Raw genomic sequence first — 23,916 nt, 5'->3', positions numbered from 1 at the left:
TTTGCAAAAAAAATGCACTAAAATGCTTTGCTTGTACAGCAGGAAAAAAGCTCTTAATATTTGTACATTTTGAGTGCAAAGCCGTTTCAGCACCGAGGACAGCGCTGTGTGTGTTTTAATGAAGATATTTTAAAAAATGATTGCCATCATATCCAGAAGTTAAAAGTCAAATGCAATATTTATTAGGGCTGTGTATTGGCAAGGGCCTCACGATATGATACATATCACGATACATGGGTCACGATACAATATATCACGATATAATGCGATACAATAAACATTGTGATATAGTGCAATAGTTTCTATTAATATGTGTGTCATGTTAAAATGACAACTTGATAAACGCCTTTATGTGCTTTCACCCACAAGGGGCGTGGGCGGGACTGTGACTTGCGCCTTGTTATGGCTGCTGGACCAGTTGGATACCCACACTTGTCGGATTGTTTTTCCATTTTCCTTGTTCCCACCCCTCCTGTCAATGTTGTGTCCTGCTGATGTGCTTATACTAATATAGGGCTGTTTTTCTCCCTTTGTCCTAATCAAGGGCAAGCTGAGGGCGTGTTTTTTTTGCCTAACTGTCCAGATGTATCTTACTTTGTTTCTGAATGCTACCTCCTGTGACCTGTCTCCCTCAAAATTGTGATGTTTGTGTATGCTCAGGGGGGTTCAATTTTACTATACGAAAGTGTATGTGACAAATAAAGGCCTGATTTGATTTGATTTGATAAAGTCAGCAGACGAATTCAAATTCCAATTCCAATTTTTGAGATTTGCAAAGCTTGCAAATGGCATTTTTTTGTGTGTAATTCCATATTCCCTGGTATAGTGTTATATACAGCCACACGTCATCCCTAAAAGCTGGAGGTGCCTTTATATTTTCCACCATGCTCACTCTTGCTTACTTTTGATACTGTACTGCTTAGCATTTTGTTGATAGTTAGCGACATCTACAGGAGCAGAGGAGGAGGTTGTTTGGTTGTTTATCGATACTTCAGGTTGGACTATCGTTACACTATTGTGAAAGGAATTATCGCGACAATTAGATATATCAATATTTTTGCACAGCCCTAATATTTACACAGTTTAAAAGTAAAAAACCCAGCTTACTTACAAGTCTACAGGTGAAGCAGCTCTTCTCCCAGCTGATCTCTCCTCGCCCGTGCTGCTGCTTGAGTATTTGGATTATTTGGCATCGGCACATGCAGTTCAGCTTCACGCCTTCTAAAATCCTGTAATCTATCCTCATTTATGTCCAAGAGACATCCATGGCGTATGACAATGTTATGCAAAACACAACATGCCACAAAGACTGCTCCGACTTTTTGAGGACTGTACTGCAGTGTTCCCCCTGACTTGTCTAAACACAGCGCATTTTTAGCATCCCAAATGTACGTTCAATGGCAGCTCGTGCTTTTGTGTGTTTTCGATTAAAAAACAACTCACTCACTGTTGTAGGCATGATATATGGGTTAATCAGCCATGTCTTAAATGGATAGCCATTGTCCCCTAACAGCCACCCGTCCAGGGGTGGGTCACCCTGGAAGACTGCTGTAATGACAGAGTTGGCTAGAATAAAGAAGTCATGGCTTGATCCAGGATAATTTGCAAATACATGTGTAACCGCACACGTTTCATCGCAAATTACCTAGATGTTGATGGAATGGGTTTATTTTATTATTATTATTTTTTTAATGATTTATTTAACATTTTTCCATTTTATAAACATATCAAACAACCCTTACAGAAATAATAATAGAAAAAAAAAAAAAAAAAAAAAATATATATATATATATATATATATATATGTATATATATAAATACAAATAACATATTGATAAAAAAGTGAGAAAATAAATTTATTAAAATAAATAAAAAAAGAAGATAATAATAAAATAAAACCAAATTAACAAATAATGTGTGGCAGATGTCTACATTAATCTCAAATGTTACATTTCGAGTAATGAAAGATTACAAACTGATGTACTATTGTGGTCAAAAGCTGAGGTGATCAGTCTAGATCCAGCTGGAGAGTTTTAACATAGAAAAAAAGGGCATCCCAAATTTTGGCAAATGTTCCGTTAGGTCTTTGAAGGGAATATGTAATCTTCTCTAGTTTTACAAAATACAAAACATCTTTCAGCCACCGTACATGCGAGGGTGGCTGAGGGTTCTTCAAGTATAATAAAATGACACGCCTAGCAAGCAAAGTAAGAAAGGCCACAAAGTTTAAAAGGTAAGTGGGAAATGCATAATTATCCGGCGTCACGCCAAACAGGCCAATAATGGGTGATGGTGCTATATCTATAGAAGTAATGGCTGAAAGAGACTGAAATACTGAGCCCCAAAATGAGGAAAGAGCTGGGCATGTCCAAAACATATGGGTTAAAGTACCTAAACCCAAATGACACCTATCACACTCTGGATCAATAGTTGGGTCGATCCGTGTGAGCCTTCATTTCGACTAGTGTACTCTGTGAACCACTTTACACTGAATGAGGCAGTGACGTGTGCATATAGATGAAGAATGAACCCTGTCCAGAACTGCCTCCCATGTATCTTGGTCTATTTCAATATTAAGGTCCGCAGACCAGCTGGTGCGGAGACAGTCACCTGGAAAAGACTGTAAATTTGCAAAAATACTGATTAATTTAGAGATTAGGCCTTTACTGCTTGCTTCAAGAAATAAAATATTGTTGATCTCCGAAAGTTGAGGGATTGTTATGATTATTTTCTATCAGTTTGCGGAGGTGCTCAGCCCTGGCGGACTTTAGTGCCCCCCTATAGCTGGACATACTGTCTTTGTACGCAATTCTAAAGATCTATAATTTAGTTTTTTGACTTATGTTCCAGGGCACAGGCTACTGTTTTAAGAGTGCGAGTATGACTATTATACCAGGGGGTAGTTTTATAGTCTTTATTCTCTCTCTTTAAAAATCTTTTAATTTGATTGGTGCTACAGTATTTAGTGTGTTAGTAAAGACGGCATCCATACTGCTTGTTACTACATCAATGTTGTTTGCGTTTCTATTTCGAAATAGAGAAAGATCAGGTAAGCTATTTGTAAATTCATCTTTAGTAGGGCTGTAACGATACACCAAACCCACGATTCGGTTCGTATCACGATTTTTGACCCACGATTCGATTCGTATCACGATTTTTTATTTTATTTTTTTCGTGTGGGGTGGGAAAAAAAGAGATTTTTAAAACTATTTTTAATCAAATAACATTTGAAAAATCTTTATAAACTAAACATAAAAGAACAATATTAACTATGCAAATTATTAACAATATAAATAGCCATATATAAAATAAATAAATAGCCAAAGCTATATCACTTCTGTTTTCTTTGTAACAAAATACTGTTGAAAAACCAAACTAAACTCCATTGTTTAGATGGTTCAAGCATGTTGAAAATTATTTTTCAATCAAGTTCTCTTGCATAGAAAAAGTAAATTAAATAGCTAGGGATACTCATTTCGTTAATTTTGCTAACCGACAACCGCCGCTCATTAATCGGTTATTAACGGTTAACTGGTCAGATTACTATTAATTTTATATTAAACAAACTGACGTGTCTATTTTGTGTATGACACATTAAATATTGCATTTTAAAATACTGATTTATTTTTATATGTTAGAATATTAATAGCGGAACAGAACAACAGAGCATCTTCACGCACCTGCAGTGTTTAGCACAGAAGAGCAGAATAATCTAAATAAAATGAATAAAATAAATAGGACTGCCCTAAATATTTTCACTTAAATAATTAATTTATTTTACAAAACGAAAATACTGACTGATTCTTTTTAATAACCGGCATAGGCTTTTTTTCCAATCATATGTTTATTTCTTCCGTCAAATAAAAATCGCAGACTTCCTCAAATTGCTTGCTCCACGGAAAATATGCATTTATTTAATGCCCCGCTGTTATTATTATAATCACAAAACCTTTTACATTTTAATAGAAATCCTTATTTTAAAGATTATGTCCTGATATAGCCTAGGTTTCCTCTCTCTCCCTCGCGGTTCAAGTGCGCGCGCTGCGTGATGAAAAGACAACAACACGCGCGCATATGTAGACTTTTTGTAAACAGTTTGTTTAAATATGATATTGCATTAATCTGCGTACATGCTTTAAGCTGTAAAATAAAAAGTAAAGCCTATTTGTTGCGTTTATTACGAAGATCCAGGTCAACATAAGCGCTGGTTTAGGATCAACAGGTCTGTATCAAACAGCAATATTCTTCTTCCATTTTGCTTCTTTAGCAAATGTGTCTGTAGGCACGGGTTATACGTTATCATCCCGCAAATTAAGTATGCCTTGCAGTTAAACAAGTGGCCGAAAACAAGGCGCACCTTACTGCCTTTATGTTGACAAGGAAAAAAGAAGAGGGTCGGTCCTCTTATAAACGACTGAATCAGTTGGGTATCGATTGTGCAAAAGTGTTGCTGTCTGTCTTGTTACAATTGTAATATTTAATACTATTGTGATATTCAAGATTTGTATATTCATACAGCTCTGGATAACTTAAAACAACGATTAGACCTTCAGAGCGGTGTTAATGCGTCCTGAAGTAAAGCGAAACGGCTATAAACTCCAGCAAGATAGAGTGATTATATGCAGAGCCATATACCTTTATCTCTAAATAAAGTAGGCTATAACTATAGAAACGGTGTTTATTTTAACTGAGAGCTTCGTCGTGTTTTCTGACCTCACGCACCTGTCAGTCAGCACTCCCAAAGGTTCAAACAGAAAGCGCACTGCACGGTTACAGAAAAGTTTGGCTGTTACCTGACATCTGGTGATCCCTCTCTGCGCAGCCACATAAACAGTGTGAGCAAATCATCGTATATGCGCTGAAAATCCGGCCGCTTTGACAGCATTGGCAATGTTTCTGGCGTTGTCTGTTGTCAAGCGGGGTTAAGTTGGTTTTGTTTTTGATATCCATGACACATTCAGACGGTCTCTTACTAAGAGCTCTGTGCGAGCTCTCCCGGCTAAATATTGCGAGGGCTTAAACGGAGCAGCGCTTGTAATGTCGAACGAAAAAAAGTGTTAATTAACTCAACTTTTGCAGGCACGCGTGACGTTTTTGGAAAGGTATCACGGGGTGGGTGTGTCGCGATTCTTCCTTATTACACCGCGACACAGGATCGTAGATCTGAGTGTCGCGATTTCGATTTTATATCGTGTATCGTTACAGCCCTAATCTTTAGTGGACAGGACGATATATCTGTGCAGATCTGCTCATTTCAAGTAAACACAGTTTATATATTAAGAGGCAGTGATCTGTTATATCATCACTTTGTAGTATAATGTCTACATCAATGACCTCAATTCCCCAAGACAACATTACATTAGATAATAATAGTACATAATACATTAGATCTAATGTATGTTTTAAGCGATGGGTTGGACCAACAACGTTTTGCCTTTTCCCAAATGAGTGTAGTAAATCTGTGAACGCGAGCCCTAATGTATCATTAGTGTCATCTATGTGAATGTTAAAGTCTTCTAAAATTAGTATTTTATCAGTTTTAACTAGTAAGTCAAAATAAAATCAGAAAATTGACATAGGGTCCTGGAGATCTATATATGGTGATTAAAGTAAGGGATAACAGGTTTTTTAATAATATTAGGAAGCATAAGATTAAGCGCCAATACTTTAAAAGAGTTAAACATAAGTCTGTTTTTCTGATTAACATTAAGAATATCACTAAAGATTAATGCAACTCCACCACCACGACCAGTCAGATGAGCCTCATGCTTATAAAAGAATCCTGAAGGAGTTGCTTTATTTAAAATAATATAGTCATTTTGTTTCAGCCAGGTTTCAGAGAGACAGAGGGAATTAAGTGTATTATTTTCTGATATTATTTCATTTATGATAAGTCCTTTAGGTGCTGGTGACCTGGGGCCTCATGTACGAAGACTTGCGTGGAAATCATACTAAAACATTGCGTACGCACAAAGCTGTAAATGTGCGTACGCAGAAAAAAATTCAGATGTATGAAACACTGCGTACGCCGAATCTCATGCATATTCTTTTGTACATCTGAATGAACGTGAATCTGAGCGCAACATGCACGAGCACAAAACCCCTCCCTGCCTCCTCCCCCGTATGAATATGCTAATGACAATACTTAGGCAAAACCCAACGAAAAAGCAATGGCAAAAGCAAGCAAAAAGAGAAACTTTGAACAGAATGTGAATTGGAGGTGCTGCTTTCGGAGGTAGACCGGAGAAAAGCGGTGTTATTTGCAAGTTTGTTCTCCGGAAATAACAAAAAAAGAAAAAAATAGAGTGGGAGAGTTTAGCTGATGCGGTTAACACAGGTGGGTCTGAACATCGCACTGAGTGAATTAAAAGAGAAATAGTGTGATTTATAGTTGTAAAATGTTGTAGTACCCTTAACAGTCTCAGTGGCGCAGCTCATAAGATACAAGTCAACATGTTTTGACACGTTCGAGCATGAACTCGGTTCGAATCCAGCGTCTGATGAACTCTTTCTTCTTTTTTCACCCGCTACATATCAGATTTTGCCAACTATTTATCACGAGAAAGACAAGTAGGAATCATTAATAAGTCTGTGCATCATATTTTATTTGCACATTTATTGAATGGAAATGTTTCTGATTCACGCATGCGAATTCATCTTCAGATAGCGTCTTTATAACAATGTGCGTGCAGTAGATAGCTCAAATTACATTGGGAAAACAGGCGACCGCTGCAAATTGTGCTTTAATGTTTAGCTGGTCAACTGTATGGTATGGAAACCTTATATATCTGCTAGATGAACCTGTCTCATACAGCTGCCATTGCAAGGCTCAGACACCTTGTAGAGAAGAATTTAACACAACTGCCTCTAGGAGTCGCCAATGGAAATAAAACAGACACGCACAAAAAATGTGCATACGCCAGCCAAGAAGCTGCCGTGGAGCTGCGCACATTCCCACGTTCAGTTCATTGTTAGTAAATCCAAACGTGAGTGATTCTGAGCGTGAAACCTGGCGTGCGCAAAGTTTTTGTTGATACATGAGGCCCCTGATGTTTAGGAGACCGAGCTTTAAAAAAATCTATTTTTTATCTTTTTTGTAGTTTTTCTGGTTGATTCTCAATAGATTTTTTTAAAGCACATAGTAAGTTTACTTCATAATCTAATAATACGAGTAACAGACACCGTCTCTATGGGTTTAGCCAAACATGTAGTTCTGTGAGACGAGTGAGAATCTATATGGATAAAATTAGAATTTTTACTTACTAGTCAGACAGAACAAAGCATCCTGGAGAGGTTGTCCGAGAGGAGTTCAGCTCCAGCTCTGCAGGGGTGCAGCCCATCAGCACGGAAAAGCCTAGGACGCTCCCAGAAAAGATTGAAATTATTGGCAAAGAGCAACTTCTGTTCTTTACACCATTTTAATAGCCATTTATTCTGAGGAAAAAGTCTACTGAACCCTTCATTTCCTCTGCGGTAAGTAGGAAGCAGCCCAGAAACGATGATCTGCATGGTGGGCGAGGTGCGGGTCTCGATCTAGCTCCTGAAGTTCCTCTTCAGGATCTCAGTCTGACAAAGCCCGGTGTTGTTTGTCCTCACATCAAGGACGACAGCTCCGATGCTCTCGCCAGCGCTCAAGTAGCAAGTACCTTAGCAGAAACATCCTTACCATGAGCACTGTTAAAGCAGTGAGTGCGTATGTTGTTACCTTTAGTAGAAGCAGCACGGACGTGGCAAATGATAGAGTCACTGATGACTGCCACATCGCAATTTGTCTCGCAGAGGGGGGAGAAGCAGCTCTCCATGGCCATCTCGAACACATGAGAGGAGAAGTTCTGACCCGAGACCTGGTATGCACCTTACATGGCTGCACCCAGGGGCTACGGTAGCCAGGTGCCGGAGTGAACAACCCCTGGACAAACTGCGTCCTCTGTGTGTTAGGCCTGGACAGAGAAACACACGGGTTGAGTTGGATGGAGTGTTGAGATTGTCTTACACACTTACCTCAGATGAGCGAGCCGCAGCCCGGGGGATGTTGAGCACGTTCAGCAAGGCCCGTTGTTCCCGTAGCTGTGATCACTTCATCTCGAGGTCTTTTCTCTTTTTCACCGAGCGATAGTATCAACTACATTTAAATGACACAAACATTATACTTAATATTTTTGAGCTCAACTTATATTAAAGAAATACATTATCATTCAGAAAGACGCGGAACACAAAAATAATTCAGGTGGGTCTGTTGACGACTCCTCATCTACAATTTCTTTGCGGCCCTACTTGCGTCATTTGGCGGCCCCCAGTTTGAGAACTACTGTGTTAAATGCTGAGCTGATGTCGATGAACAGCATTTTAATATTAGAGTCTTTATTTTAAAAGCCAATTGGAGGTTGAAGAAAATTGCATCGTTCGTAGAGCAGCTTGGAGTAATGCAAACTAATGTAGTGTGAAGGGATTGAGCGTGTTGGGGAGGCTGGGCTTGATATCGTGCATGAATAACCTCACAGAGCACTTCATCATGATTGTAGTCAGTGCAATGGAATGGTAGTTGTTTAAACAGGGCACAGATGATTTCTTTGGTAACGGTATGATTGTTGTGGACTGTCTCAGTGAGGTGTTTACTATCTGTTTGGACATCTGTCAGCCGTGCAGGACAGTCTTTAAGTAAGAGGTGGGCAAACTACGGCCTGCAGGCCATATAGAAAACTTGCCAGAAACTTAAAAGCCCAGCAAAAGACATTTATGACATTGATATTTTCAAGAGTCTGTAACGAAAACTAGGTATGTGGTGGCACATAAAATTGCAAAGCACAGCAAGCGTTCAGAAAGGGAATTTGTGAAAGACTGTATGGTGGAGAAAATCCACCATAGCTTATCGCAGGGAACAACTGCCAGGCGCATAGAAGTAATTGCAGAGGATCTTGTTTTCAAACTTTAAAAAAAGTGGTTAGAGGAAAGGACAGACACTGTAAACTGTCAACTTCAGATTTTTGTCAGAGGAATAGACGAAATTTTAAAATAACAGAAGAACTCTTTGGGATAGAATCAATAAAGAGAATGACCAGGGCTGTGGATCTGTATGACAGTGTGTGCGCCTGACTGGAAAAAAATAATCTGCCATGGAGAAAGCAGACAAGCGTCACACAGATGGATCACCAAATCTAACCGGTAAAAAAAACAGACTGCTTAAAAGGCAAGACAAGACAAAATAAAAGACGAAATCCTGAACTCAGAAGACCTGATATTTCTTCACTGCATCATACACCAGGAACCGGCTTTTCTAACCAACCTCGCGTTCTGTGTCGACACACTGAGGCATCTGAATGATCTAAATTTGAGGCTTCAGGTAAAGGACGTTTTTGTGCTAGAACTGTACATCAACGTGAAAGCCTTCAAGGCAAAACTTGTACTTTTCTCCAAACAGATAGCCAGTCGAGATTTATCAAATTTTCCAACACTGAATGAACTAAGCACACCAGTAAAACTGTCTTGCATTGAGAGGTACAGCAACGTTTTGATTGACCTGAATGGGGAATTTTCCCATCGCTTCACAGATTTTGCAAAAATTGAGATTTTACTTGAACTTGTCTCTTGCCCTCTATATTTAAAAATTGAGAAAGCACCTCCACACACACAACTGGAACTGATCAACATGCAGTGTGACAGTACAATGAAGGAGAAGTTTCATACCACACCAATTAACCAGTTTTATGACTAATTGGATGACATAAAATTCCCCAAACATTAAAAAACATGCACAATGAATGCTTGATTTATTTGGGTTCACATATGTGTGTGAACAAACCTACTCAGTAATGAGCTACAACAAATCCCATCGCAGAGCAAATTTAACAAACAGCCAATTGTCAGCTATTCGGAGGATCTCTACATCAAAGATCACTCCAGATTTTGAAACCCTTGCAAGAGAGGGGACCAGGCTCGTTTTTCACATCAACACACTCATAATAACATGACTTGGAATAACAGACTAAGATTTTTCTTCCGTTTTATCTCATAGCTTTATGATTGGTATGAGCATATTACAGTATTAGAGGCTTAAATGAGATTGTTGTACATTTGGGTCAAATTATATAATAATTGCAGCTTAAATGTGTTCATTATTGTCATAGAATATATTTTCCATGCATACATCCACTTTAAAAAGTTATTTTATCAAAGATTTGTGGTTTCATCAAGTTTTATGTTGATTGATCTGTATATTCTAAAAGCAGTGCAAACTAGATTATTGTAAATTTGACTGAATAGTAAACTTTAAGAATTATTTTTAATGTTAATATGAGATTTTTTTCTATGATACCTTTTTCTTGGCTGCTGCATGGAGGGGACCATAGCGACCAGCATCTTCCGGTAGAATGGTTAGAACTTTCGTCTAGCATTTAGAATAGGTGATTTGCGCTCTGAAAATGGGTTTCAATAGCGTTTTTAATGGATTACAGAGTGCTTTTGTGACACAACTTAGAAATGCGTCTGTTAAAGCCGTTATAATCTGTCAGATGTGGTTCAAGCACGAGAGAAAAACGTTCTCCTAGTTAACGTGTCTGCCGCCAGAAATACAGTGTATGTGTGTTTCCCTGGCCTGTCAGCTGTTTGCTCAGTGGCTCTTCAACACACACATACACACACACGCACACGCAATACTTCACCGCATTATAGAGCAAACCAGATTACTGGCATGAAACTTAACAGGTCATGCAATTTACAAAAATGACCAATAAAGGTCTGTTACTGATACTCTGCTGGCTGATTTGCTGTTGATTCTAATCGCGAGTCGTTAATGTTTCATTTCGTGTCTTGTATTTTTGTGTTTTTTCTGTCATTTCGAAATGACACTAGCCTATATTTTCATTTTGTCACAGTTATTAAATCGGTGTGTTTGTGGGACAGTACAGGCTATGTGTGTGTGTGTGTGTGTGTGTGTGTGTCAAACATTTTGGTGAATTACATTTGTTTAAGTAGGTTATATATTTGAAAGAAAGAGAAACTGTTGACTTTAGCGATAACGAGGCTTCATTTAAACTGCAGAAGATGCCGTCTGACAACGAGGGGGAAATGCCTCACAGCAGCTGTTTTCCATCCCATTAGATCACATTTCTTTAAACAATCAGTCGAGGAGATGGTGCTGATGGACAACAGTATTAGTTTAAAGATGATAAAAGCAGGTAAAATAGATAAAACCATTGTTTCAAAGCTGTCCAAATGTGATTTTTATATGCATCAGCTGCCGACAGGAAGTTCTTAGCATTCTCCTTGCACAAACACGCAGAGCATAATGGGTAATTTTGCGTTCTAAGAAAAAGGTCTATAATGATTGATAAGTAAATAAAAATAGCATTGTAAATTAATTTGACTTGTAAATTTGACTTAATAATGACTATTAAGAAAAATCTTTTTTGTGTTAATGAGACATGTTTTTGTCTGATATATTACACGTTCCATGCATACTGCCACTATAAATAAAAGTAATTTTTTAAAGGATTTGACATGTGGCCCTTCACTTGCCTTGCAAAACTTGATGCGGCCCTTGGGTCTAAAAAGTTTGCCCACCCCTGGCCTAAACTTGACAACAACAACAGATGTAGAATGTATTTAAATAGTGTAGCCTATAGTTTGTTATTGAGATTGTGTCTTCTGTGAAATGTAGTAGTGTAAAAGTATAGGCTGGCTACTAAAGCATATATATATAAAAATATAAATATAAATATAAATATATATATATATATATATATATATATATATATATATATATATATATATATATATATAAATATATATATATATATATATATATATATATATATATATATATATAATATATATATATATATATATATATATATATATATATATATATATATATATATATATATATATATATATATATATACATACAGTGGGTATAGAAAAGAATCACCCCCCTAAAAGTAGTTGCATTTTGTAGCCTGAATTGAAGACTTTTGTAGTTGCATTGTAGCCTGAATTGAAGACAGACACAGTTTTTGTTTAATCTAACTGTATTTACTTAGTGCAACTTATAACACCCAACCAGAAGATATAACACCAAAATGTCAGAAAAAAACTTACATATAAAAAAATCAAAATTAATTGGTTGGACAAAGGATCACCCCCTTGTTTCAGCGTTTGGTTGAATAACCTTTTGCTTTAAATACAGCCTTTAATCTGTTGGGATACGTTTCTACTAACTTTGCACATTTAGACTTTGCAATATTAGCCCACCCCTCTTTGCAGAACTGTTCAAGTGCAGTTAAATTTGATGGTGTCCATTTGTGGACAGCAGTATTCAAGTCATTCCACAGATTTTCAATGGGGTTTAAGTCTGGACTCTGACTTGGCCATGCCAGGACATTCACCTTTTTGTATCCATCTCCTAACTTGTGCTTTATCCCAGAGATCTTTTGACAATGCCTTGCCATCCATAGTTGATGGTTTGCTTCAGTTGCACTACCTGGGGTTGAAATGTTACACTAAAGCTATTTTCATGCTGAGCTGATCAAATTGACCACCAATGAAAATGAATATGTGTTGTTTGTCGTTAGGAGGTGATTAGCTACACCTGGTTGAGTTTACAAGTAATTTTTAGGAGGGGGAGCATCCTTTTCACAACTGAGTGATTCTGTTTCTGTGCTAGTTAATTGTTTTCTGACATGTTGGTGTTATATCTTTTACATGGATGTTATACATTGTACTGAATAATTACACCTAGATAAAACAAAACTGTATCTGTCTTCATTTCAGGCTACAATGCAACAAAATGTAAATATTTTGAAGGGGGGTGATTCTTTTCTATACCCACTGTATATATATATATATATATATATATATATATATATATATATATATATATATATACACATAAAATGACAGCCTCAGTTTGGTGTGGTTTTCATCATGCAAAAATTATTGGCTTTGGCTTGTTTTTCAGTATCACATTTGTTTGATTCTTGTTACAGCATGCAACAAGCTGTGTGTTCCACAGAGAGGACTAAATGTCAAACAACTTATCAGACATTGTCAGAAAGTACCAAAAGTTATTCTGAATTGAGAATGAATGTGCATTTAGGCAAAGGTCATTTGACAGTTATGAAGTTTGTTGCACCATACATAGTGAATGTGGTTGCAAATCACCATCAGCCACTTTACACACTGTGGAAAAAGTTCAGCATCAGTGACGTTACATGCGGCTGTGACTGTGAGCCTGCATGTCTCTATGCCAATGCTGCATGCTGCAGATAACAGACCGGACCAGAAGACTAAAGTCAACTAATTCCAGTACTTGGCCGGTTGATCGGTGCATCTTTAATTGAAATATATTTTATTTCCTTCCTAATATGATATATTATCGTCTTGTTTTGTAAGCAGTAAGGAAATCAGAAAATTGTTCTCAAAAAGTATGTGTTGTTATTCATTTAATATAATCTAAATATTTTCCTGTCATACAACCGCACAGGCTGACATCTTGATTGCAATATGTAATTGTGCAGCACTAATAGCGCAAAAAAACAGAAATGATTAAATACCAAAGGCATTCAGTATGTCATTCACAAAATAGCAAGGTTTAGACTACAAATATATATGATGGAAATGATGGTATTTAAGCTGTAAACATGATGTCTGTTTTTGTTTCAGATGGACAACAAGGAATGAGGAGAAATGTCCTTTAATGGGTGGCACTAGCCAGTCCAACCACACCATAGTCCTTTAAATTATTTACACTGGCTTCCAATTAAATATTGTGTACATTTAAAAAAAAAAAACATTTTTAACTTATAAAGTGCTCAAAATTCTCAAAATTAGACAATTTACACCATCTTAATATGCATAATCCTTCTTCCCTTTTAGGATCAGCTTCTGCATGACCTCTTGCCTTCCCATGAGCAACAAATAATTATTTGGGATCATGAGCTTTTGTTTATGCAGCTCCCTACCTATGAAATACACTTCTAATCGAAATTCATCAATAGTTCAAATTTTCTGGTTTTAAAATCTCAACTAAATGTGTTCAGGGAGGTGTTTATGTGACTTCATTTTTAAAAAATGTGCAAAATTGGAAGCAGATATAAATGATAATGCTAAAAAAAACGATCACAGGACCAATCCAGGTCCTTATATTTATATATCCCCCACAGTCCAAAGACATGTACAGGTGAATTGGGTAGGCTTAATTGTCCATAGTGTATGAGTGAGTGTGTGTGTGTGTCAATAAGTGTGTGGATGTTTTCCAGAGATTGGCTGCGGCTGGAGGGGCATCAACTGTGTAAAAACGTGCTGGATAAGTTTGTTGGTTCATTCTGCTGTAGCAACCCCGGATTAATAAAGGGACTAAGCCAACAAGAAAATGAATGAATGAATGAATGAATATCTATCTATCTATCTATCTATCTATCTATCTATCTATCTATCTATCTATCTATCTATCTATCTATCTATCTATCTATCTATCTATCTATCTATCTATCTATCTATCTATCTATCTATCTATCTATCTATCTATCCATCCATCCATCCATCCATCCATCCATCCATCCATCCATCCATCCATCCATCCATCCATCCATCCATCCATCCATCCATCCATCCATCCATCCATCCATCCATCCATCTATCTATCTATCTATCTATCTATCTATCCATCCATCCATCCATCCATCCATCCATCCATCTATCTATCTATCTATCTATATATGAGCAATATCACACGAGTAGCAGTGCGAGAGGCGTGCCTTAGCGTCCCACCAGTGCTGATATACAGCCATATCGCACTGGTACTCGTGTGATGTGTTTATACAATAGCCCCTTTCACGCAGTGATACCGGTAAATATCCGGAAAATTTCCGGAACTACTTTACCGGTATATTCAAAAAAACGCTGTTCACACAGGCGAGGACGTTATGGAATTTTTCCGGAAAAGAGCATTCACACATCCATCGCAAAATGCCGGTAAATTATGACATCATTAACCAGAAATTACCTCTAAACGGCTGTGCTTGTGTTTGTAAACATTTGACTACATTACAAATTCTTCGGATGGATCAGTATTGAGTACAACTCTAATGAAAACAGGGAAACACTTTCGCATGTCGAGATGTTCATGATATGTGTGTGTGCTGGCGCTATGGGCGCTCATGGGCACACGCAAAGCTTGAAGGTAAACAAACAACGGATTATCATAAACATTTTATCGATAATTATTTACACAACATTAAGAAGGAACATAGAAACATTATCTGACTAACATCTAGCAGCTAAAGGTGTCTGGAAAAAATATTCAAAGGCTTTTATTCTCATAAACCGCGCGCACGTGAATGCGTCTGACTGTTCTGATTGGCTAAAGCAGGTGTCTCACGTCAGCCCGTTCTAGACGTGGACGCGCTTATTACGGCAATCTTCCTTCTGCGTTCACACAGCACAGCATTCCGGCAAATTACCGGTAATGTTACAACTTCTCTTTCCGGAAAATAGCCAGAACGAATTTACCGGTATTTTCAAAAAGGGCCTGTTCCCACATACAACCTTTCTTGGAAAATTGCCGGTAATTTTCCGGAAAGGTCTGTATGTGTGAAAGGGGCTAATGACTGCACAATCATGTATATAAATAAGAAAATCAAACACTGAGAGTCTAAAAACCTGTTTTTATTAGAAACTACTTTCTTCCGCCATTCATTCAAATCTGCAGCTGACGTCAGAATAGGAGGAGCCTAATTCACCAACGTCACTTTAGAGCTAGTGTTTGAATGACTCTCTATAACGTAATGTCTAAAGTGATACCAAAGTTGGCAACCCGGGGGTGTTTACAGACTGTACCAAAGAGGGGGGTGGGTAAAATTACCAAGCGTCAACCTCCCGCTCTCCCTTGGGAAGCCAATAAGAAAGTAACTAAAACTGCAATTCATCGACTCGCCTTGAGAGGCTGGCTCCAGGAAGTCCAGGTCATTTCTGACTGCAATGGGAAATTAGCCATTTTTACAGCTGTTAAAAACATGCTTACAGCCTGGTACAAAAGATGATTTTGGTGCATATAGCCATGATTAACCTTCATGACAACTGTGAGGGGGGTGAATTTTTTTTATAACTCATCCGTTTCGTTTTTATTAAGTTATATTAAGTCTGCATAATTAAGGGTGTGGCCACTTGAGGGACAGCTCAGTCTCGCTGCTCGCTGTCTCGTCACCTCAGCTGATTACGGCTAATTAGCTGATGAACTCGGCATATATATAGCATTTTTGTGTTGGTTAATGTTTCTTTACACAGTCAATTGCCTTTTATGATTATTTCCTGCAATTATCAAATGATATAGCATGCTGTGTGCACTTAATTGTGCTCACAAACCACTCACGTGGCCTCCGTTTCCCTAGTGAGTGAAATCATATACTTATACACCATCTCTATAAATGTATTTGTTTTATTTAAGATCATCTATCATTTATAATGTTCTTTAGAGCTGTAATGCACTCCAGAATCTGCTAGATTCATTAGCTGTAGGCTCTAGTTTTATGCCTGGATTTCCATCAATAGCCTTGCATTTACTAACACAGACTATATTTGAAGTGTTTGGATGTATTTCGCGTTTTCCTTCTGTTGAAAAACGTCATAAGAACAATGTTTAGTGACTCTGTGTATTACAGCAGTGTTTTTAAAAGTCTAAACACTTGTACTACTTGTACTAAGCACATGTGGTCAGAACACAAACAAGTCGCATGTAATAAAGTATTAAGCGTTTCTCCCAAAGTAAAGCATGTCTGCCAGGCCCAAGCTAAATGCCAGCAGGTGTCTGTAGCTTCTCTCACTCTCCGCCTCTTTGCCCTTGTTTGATACGTGTGAACAAAATGGCGATGGTTGGCTGCGCCTACTTGTGGCTTCTTTTGCGCTCTTCACAAACCTATGGGTGACGTCACGGATACTACGTCCATATATTTTACAGTCTATGGAAATTACGGGAGTTTTCTGGAAGTAATAAAATACCGAATGGTTGCGGCAGATCTGAAATACAGGATACTCCAAGGATAAAATGGGAGTGTTGGCTGGTATGCTTACCAGTTGAATAATAAGGGTGTCACGATCCTCCAAATACTCGATTCGATTACATTTTCGATTCTAAAGTCACGATTCGATTCGATTTTCGATTATTAATTAATTAATTAAATTAATTAATAACGAATTAATTATTAGTAGCCTACCGTTTAAATTAACTGACTTGAATGGTCTTTGTTTTACCCATAAACAAATCATACAGTAAATGAATAAAGGTTAGTTACAAGCATAATTACCACCTGTCAATCACTTTTTTCTGCGGGACTCGTGAATAGGCAGTGATCTGTGTCGTTATAATGGCGTCGGTAAAAAAGGTGCACAACCAACTGGAACCAGCCAACAGTATCTGAGGTGTTCGCTAAAATGACTAAGTACAAGTGTAAAAGCTGACTGCCTGGACCCGCTGTCTGTGTGTGCGTCTGTGTCTGTGTGAATGAGTGTGTGTGGTCACGTGATGTGCGTTTTCAGCAGTAGTGAGGAAGGAGGGCTTCTTAGAAATGCTATACGCCAGTGTGGATGTGGATCGTTGTCGTTCTAAAATGCCATTTAAAAACAAAGACATATTAGTGTAAACAGGGCCTGAGTGTGTATTTTTCGCGAGCTGATGTGCAACGGGTGCGGGGAGGAGGATCGCGATGCGCCCATTGTCGATCAACCCAACCGTAATACGTACATAGCAGAGCTTGCAAACTGTGTTTTTTGTTTTTTTTTTTGTCGACAACACGAACGTTGTCAACATAACTCACTGGAAATCCAAAATACTTCCACACCGGCGACTTCATTGAAAGAGGAGAGGGTTTAAGTTGTGTCGACGGGTCTCCTGCGTCTGCAGTTTAACAAGCCCTTCAACAAGCCTGTTTTTTCCCGCTTGGCAAGCCAAGCTGACGTGACATGGGGGCATGGCAGCATCGACGATTCTTTTTTTTGATTCGATAATCGAAGTTGAGCATAAATTTCGATCAATTTCGATAAAAAATCAAAATCGTGACACCCTTATTGAATAATAATTTGATAAGCTGTTGTTAGAAATCAGACTATTATAATCTTCTAAACAAGAGCTTATTATGCGGTTCTAACGCCATCTTGTGGATAGAAAACGTCAACCGTCTTTGGTCTACTCAATGGCAGGCTAATGGCCGCCGACGAACTCGAAATTGTAAATATTTTAAAATAGGCACTATTCTTACAAATAAACTGCATAGTTGCAATCTAAGCAACTACATTCTCTACTTAAAAATCCTCAAAAGTAAATTTTGTTGTCTAATAGCAGTATTATTTTTCAAATTGTAGTGTCTCTCTGCTTGTTGCTGGTTGTATGCAGGTGGAGTAATACACAAAGGGTAAAGAGGCTGTACGGGTGCTGATATTACTAAAAATACCTCACGGCGAACAGCTAATCAGATTTGAGACCAGACAGAACTGATGTATAAATATATTTCTAGACAATGTGATCTGTTTCAGCAGCACTTTATTCTCTTTGTATATATACAGCTTACACAGACTATATAAACCGTTTACAGTCCCACACACTTTACTGAGTCTTGTTATTGTAACACAACAAAGCTTTTCCTAGTTTAGTCTTTCTGTGTTTCTTGACCCTAGCCTTGTTTACTCGTCTTTGTTATTGGTGCCTGTACCGACTATATTGCCTGTGATCCCCACTATGTAATCCTTATTGTACTGTGTGTTCTTGTTTGACCTTTGCCTCCCTGACTATTCTAAATAAACTGCACGTGGTTCTTCACTTCGTTGTCACCCCGACTCCCCAGTGGTTACAATATATATAGGGTTTCCAATTCGGCAACAAAACTGGACAAGTAATTGACAAAACAGAACTTCTTCTTGCCACATTTTTTCTAATAAATAAAAAAATTAAATCAGCTTATTTTAAATTATAAATATTTAACTAGCCAAGTTATTAACCAATCTGAATTTCTATTAGCCACAAAACAAATTATTAATCAATAAACTATCAAAATAACAGCTTCTATTGAAATATATTTAACCAAAATATATATATTCTTAGTAAATTGTTCATATTAATGTTCAATTCCCTACACCAGTGGTCACCAAACTTGTTCCTGTTGGGCCAGTGTCCTGCAGATTTTTGCTCCAACCCTAATCAAACACACCCGAACAAGCTAATCAATGTCTTACTAGGCATACTTGAAACACCCAGGCAGGTGTGTTGAGGCAAGTTGGAGCTAAACCCTGCAGGGACACCGGCCCTCCAGGACCGAAGTTGGTGACCCCTGCCCTACACCTTTAGAGCAAAAATGTACAACATTTTGGTTTATTCAACAGTTTGTTCTCCCCAGTGTCAATATATGATGCATGTTCACAAGCACTATGCAGTGACATACACCTCTCTGATGCCAGCACACGACTTCCTCTGTTAAAAAAAAAGCACAGTCGCATCAGAGGTACAGGTATTACGCTAAAAGCACAACACATGAATGTGCGTCCTTTACTGAAACTAAGGGGAAGAAACTGTTGAATAACAATAGCCTAAAAGTATTCTTTTATAGAATAATTACAGAATAGTATTCTCTTAAGCTTCATAAAATTCTGATTGAACCACTGAAGACACACATGGTCTGTTTTAAGGATGATGTTTGGTATTTTTCTGGACAGTTGACGCAGTTATGAACCTAGTCTATGGAAGATGAGAGAGCTCTAAGATTTCACTAAAAATATCTTGATTTGTGTTCTGAAGACAAATTAAGCTCTTAAGGGGTTTTGAACAACAGTAAGTAATAATGACACACTCTTCATTTTAGGTGAACTAACTAGAGATGCGTGGATGGCGGTTACAGCCGCGGAATCCGCGGATAAACCGCTGATCGGGTGGATGACGTGACGAAAAATAAAATTTTAATTAAATTCGGTGGTCGGCGGTTGTACTGTTTTTGTGAACATAGCTGGCGCACCAACGAAAAAGCCTAGAACTGACTTCACAGAATGAGAGGAGGAATCGGATACACTAATTCTGGATGAAGTACAGAAGTATTCCCTAACAAACTTCCGTGTAGACGGATCAGCAGAGGAAAATCTACTTTCCTTTTAGGAGAAACAAGGCCAGTCATTCCCACGACTACAGCTCCTTGCCAAGAGAATTCTATGCATTCCAGCAACAAGTGCTGCGAGCGAGCGCTCCTTCAGCGCAGCAGGGCCAGGCGCTCTCGTCTGAATGTTGAAATGATGTGTCAAAATGCGTTTTCTATTAGGCTACAATAATAATAAAAAAATTGTACAGTACAGTGTGTTTAATTTAGGCTATTTATTTATTTTTGTCAGTGTGCGCCAATTGGAGACGGAGTTCACTGCTGATATTCTGAGAGCTTTATAGGGTGCTTCTCATTTCTTATTTGTGTATCTTCGTTTCCTTTCCTTGCTTTCTTTCCTCGTCTTTCCACCCCTATAGGATGCGAGGGAAGGACGCAAGGAAAAGACTCAAGGACCGAGGAATTGAATCAAGTGAAACGACACGTCCTTATATTGTTTAGTGTCACTTCAAAGCGTCAATTAATGCTGGATTTGACTTGCACGTTTGAATTAACTGCATGTCATTAAAGTCATTCTCTATTTTCTAATAATCAATAAAGAAACATTCATTTAATAATAAAAAGGAATAAGCCATTCAAATAAAGAGCTCAGTCAGCAGATGGCGGGCGGGTGCGGTTTTAAAATTTGGTCAAAAATGTTAGTGCGGATGGATGGCGGACGGATGATGAATTTTGTCATGCGGTTGCGGATGAAATAATAGCCCATCCGCGCATCTCCAGAACTAACCCTTTAATATTTGCTTTAATACAAGATGATTTCATAGTGGATGAGAATGACAAACCCTGTATATATAGGTGGCGAGGTCCGTTCCTCCAGGTGGTCCCACTGGAAACTGCCCATCCTGAAGGTGGTGCTGAGCTGAAAACAGACAAAAACAGACATCAGCCTTGGGTGACAATCCTCACAACTGAGGAAAGTTATGATTTTGCACTAAATTTGCAATAAAGTCACATTTTTTAACAAAAAGTTATGCCTTCATGTTATTAATCAAGATATTTTGTATAGTCTGACTAAAGGACCATTCACACCACTAACACAATGACTAAAGATAAGCGTGAAACACTTTTCTGAAAATCCTTCTGAATGGTGTCTGTGAGCGCAGAATGGCGATTAAATTCTGTGATAATATAATCCACCTATTTATCTGCATTTTGGAATATCATATAAGGTGTGCATACATTTGGAAAATGAGCATTAAAAAAATTGTGTGTACAACTGAGTAGGATACAATTGAAGGCATGGGTTTTCTGATGGATGTCCACTTCAGGATGCAGTAACATATATAATTTCTCATGTCTTAATGATTATGAGTAAAGTTTATGTTTAAGGATATAGATTATATGATGACCTTAGTGTCATCCCTTTTCAGAGTACTACTGGAATAGTATGTGTGTGATTACTTTTCCTGTATGCCAAACAATTTGTTTCTTCAGGATCTATTAAGCTAGGTCAGATGTCATGGAGATCTCGAGTGGACCTGGACTCTTGAAGGATTGGAAACAACCGAGTTTGCTAAGTTATTTGCCATTAAATGCATGAAATCTTTTAAAGTTGTGTCAAGTGTGAGTGTGTGTGTTCTATTCGTTTGTGGATCAGTATTACAGGTCTGAGGTCAGCTCTGAATATCCTAGTGGCTTTCTGACTTGTGACCTAATCATTGGAAGATATTAAGAATTACACACAAACACACACAGAATTTTTGTTTAAGTCTATCTGTGTTTTAACCAATCAGGTTAAATGTGAGAGTACAATTGTTGTCGTTTTGAGATTGTAAGCAGAGCGGCCTACAAAATCTTTGTCAGTGTTAAAGCTGGCTTCTGCTGCTGAATTTGCGAACTATTTTCAGTAAACTTTCTTTTTTAATTAAATCTCTGACCCCAGCTCTTCTTCATCTGACAGACTGGGTTATTTTTTGGGTTAACACTGTATATTTCCTCTACACTTTATCTGATAAGACATACACGTGCATAAACTATGACGGAAACACATTTATCAAATAAATATCAGTTTTTCAGGAAGTGACTCCTTGGTTCTGTTTGACTTATTGGATAGAAACTGTGCTTTACTTGCAAATGGGTTTTAGGTAATATTCCAGTTTAGCACATAAATCTAATTCACATCTTTAAATGGAAACATAGCTACTGCTTGGCATCACTTAAAGAGATTTACATATACATTTAGTCATTTAGCAGACACTTTTATCCAAAGTGACTTACAAATGAGGACAAGGAAGCAATTTACACAACTATAAGAGCAACAATGAATAAGTGCTGTAGACAAGTTTCAGGGTTTTTTTTTTAGTACAGTTAGGGGTATAGCCAGAGAGGCAATTGCAGATTAGGAAGTGAAGTGGAGACTAAATAGTTGAGTTTTTAGTCGTTTCTTGAAGACAGCGAGTGACTCTGCCGTTCTGATGCAGTTAGGAAGTTCATTCCACCAACTCGGCAGATTGAATGCGAGAGTTTGGGAAAGTGATTTCTTCCCTCTTTGGGATGGAACCACGAGGCGATGTTAATTCACTGAACGCAAGTTTCTGGAGGGCACATAGATCTGCAGAAGTAAGAGCAGATAAGAAGGAGCAAGGCCAGAAGTCACTTTGTAGGCAAACATCAGAGCTTTGAATTTGATGCGAGCAGCAACTAGCAGCCAGTGCAAACGAGTGAGCAGGGGAGTGACATGTGCTCTTTTAGGTTCATTAAAGACCACTCATGCTGCTGCGTTCTGGAGCAGCTGAAGAGGTTTGATAGAGTTAGCTGGAAGCCCCGCTAGAAGAGAGTTGCAGTAATCCAGTCTAGAGAGAACAAGAGCTTGTACAAGGAGTTGAGCTGCATGGTGAGATAAGAAGGGTCGGACCTTTCTGATGTTATAGAGTGCGAATCTGCACGATCGAACAGTTCTAGAAATGTGGTCAGAGAAGTTTAGTTGAAGAGAAGAAATCATGACATGAGAAATCAAATTTAACCTGACATATATTTGACTTTTCACAAGTGATGTGCAAAATAAATATTGTTAATGTGCATATAAAAATCACAATGGGTCGCAATAATGAGTGATTTAATACAAAATGATCTTTGTGTGTCTGTCGCTAGCACAACCTCTGAAAGACATTTCAGCACATCAGGCCATGCAAAATGTACTTGTTAATGTGAAACCAAGACGATAGACATAAGAAACTCTGTATTGATTTTAGCTTGGATGCTGAAATACGAGCCAGCAAATGAGCCATTTTACAGGAAGAGTTTAATAGTAAATTAAAATCCTGTCATCATTTACTCACCCTTTACTTGTTTCAAACTTAACCACTGACTTCATATCATTTGTTTTTCCTATTATGGATCTTTGAATGTTTACAATATCCTCTTTATGTTCAACAGAATAAAGAAACTTATAAAAGTTTAGATCCGCGAGAAGGTAAATAAATAGTGAGTAAATTTTCATTCAAGATGAGACACAAAATCACTATTTACATAAGGTAGATCTAATCAACAGTCAGCGGATCTATATTACTTTTCCCAGTAAATAACATATGGTATATATTAAATATATGTAGGGTTCTTTAAACATGCTTATAAGGCCCCAGTCATAAATGATTATTGCGTATATGTGGTAAAAGTTGTTGTTCATTTAGAATAAATATTATTATGAAAGTTCCTGATTAATCACGATTTATTCCTCTATTTTAAATGTCTATTTTATGCATGAAATTTTGTGTATGTTTAGTGAATGAGACTCAATGATTGTAAAGCATTAGCTATCCACTATTTGCAACCCTTTACCTAAACACACTAT

General features: G+C 37.8%; 2 protein-coding genes across 6 annotated transcripts in view; both read right to left on the bottom strand.

Moving 5' to 3' along the window:
* Positions 1-23,916, bottom strand: part of efr3bb (EFR3 homolog Bb (S. cerevisiae)) — a 1,037,141-nt gene that overhangs the window by 404,174 nt on the left and 609,051 nt on the right. The window lies entirely within an intron of this gene.
* Positions 1-23,916, bottom strand: part of LOC147839449 (uncharacterized) — a 39,556-nt gene that overhangs the window by 9,030 nt on the left and 6,610 nt on the right. The window contains exons 6-9 of one of the 5 annotated variants that reach the window (XM_087299000.1): positions 20,909-20,985; positions 8,002-8,122; positions 7,706-7,940; positions 7,264-7,646 (exon numbers count right to left, since the gene is read on the bottom strand). In XM_087299000.1, the coding sequence (XP_087155126.1) occupies positions 8,003-8,122; positions 20,909-20,985 (197 nt within the window). In that variant the 3' untranslated portion in view covers positions 7,264-7,646; positions 7,706-7,940; position 8,002. Of the gene's footprint in view, positions 1-7,263; positions 7,647-7,705; positions 8,123-20,908; positions 20,986-23,916 lie in introns of all 5 variants that reach the window. The other 4 variants (XM_087299002.1, XM_087299001.1, XM_087299003.1 and 1 more) reach the window with 4 other exon arrangements.

Source organism: Danio rerio, chromosome 20 (genome assembly GCF_052040795.2).
Source record: "Danio rerio strain M-AB ecotype USA chromosome 20, GRCz13ab, whole genome shotgun sequence".
NCBI lineage: Eukaryota > Metazoa > Chordata > Actinopteri > Cypriniformes > Danionidae > Danio > Danio rerio.
Note: the sequence above shows the minus strand (reverse complement) of the source record. Positions and strands in the feature narration are given on the sequence as shown.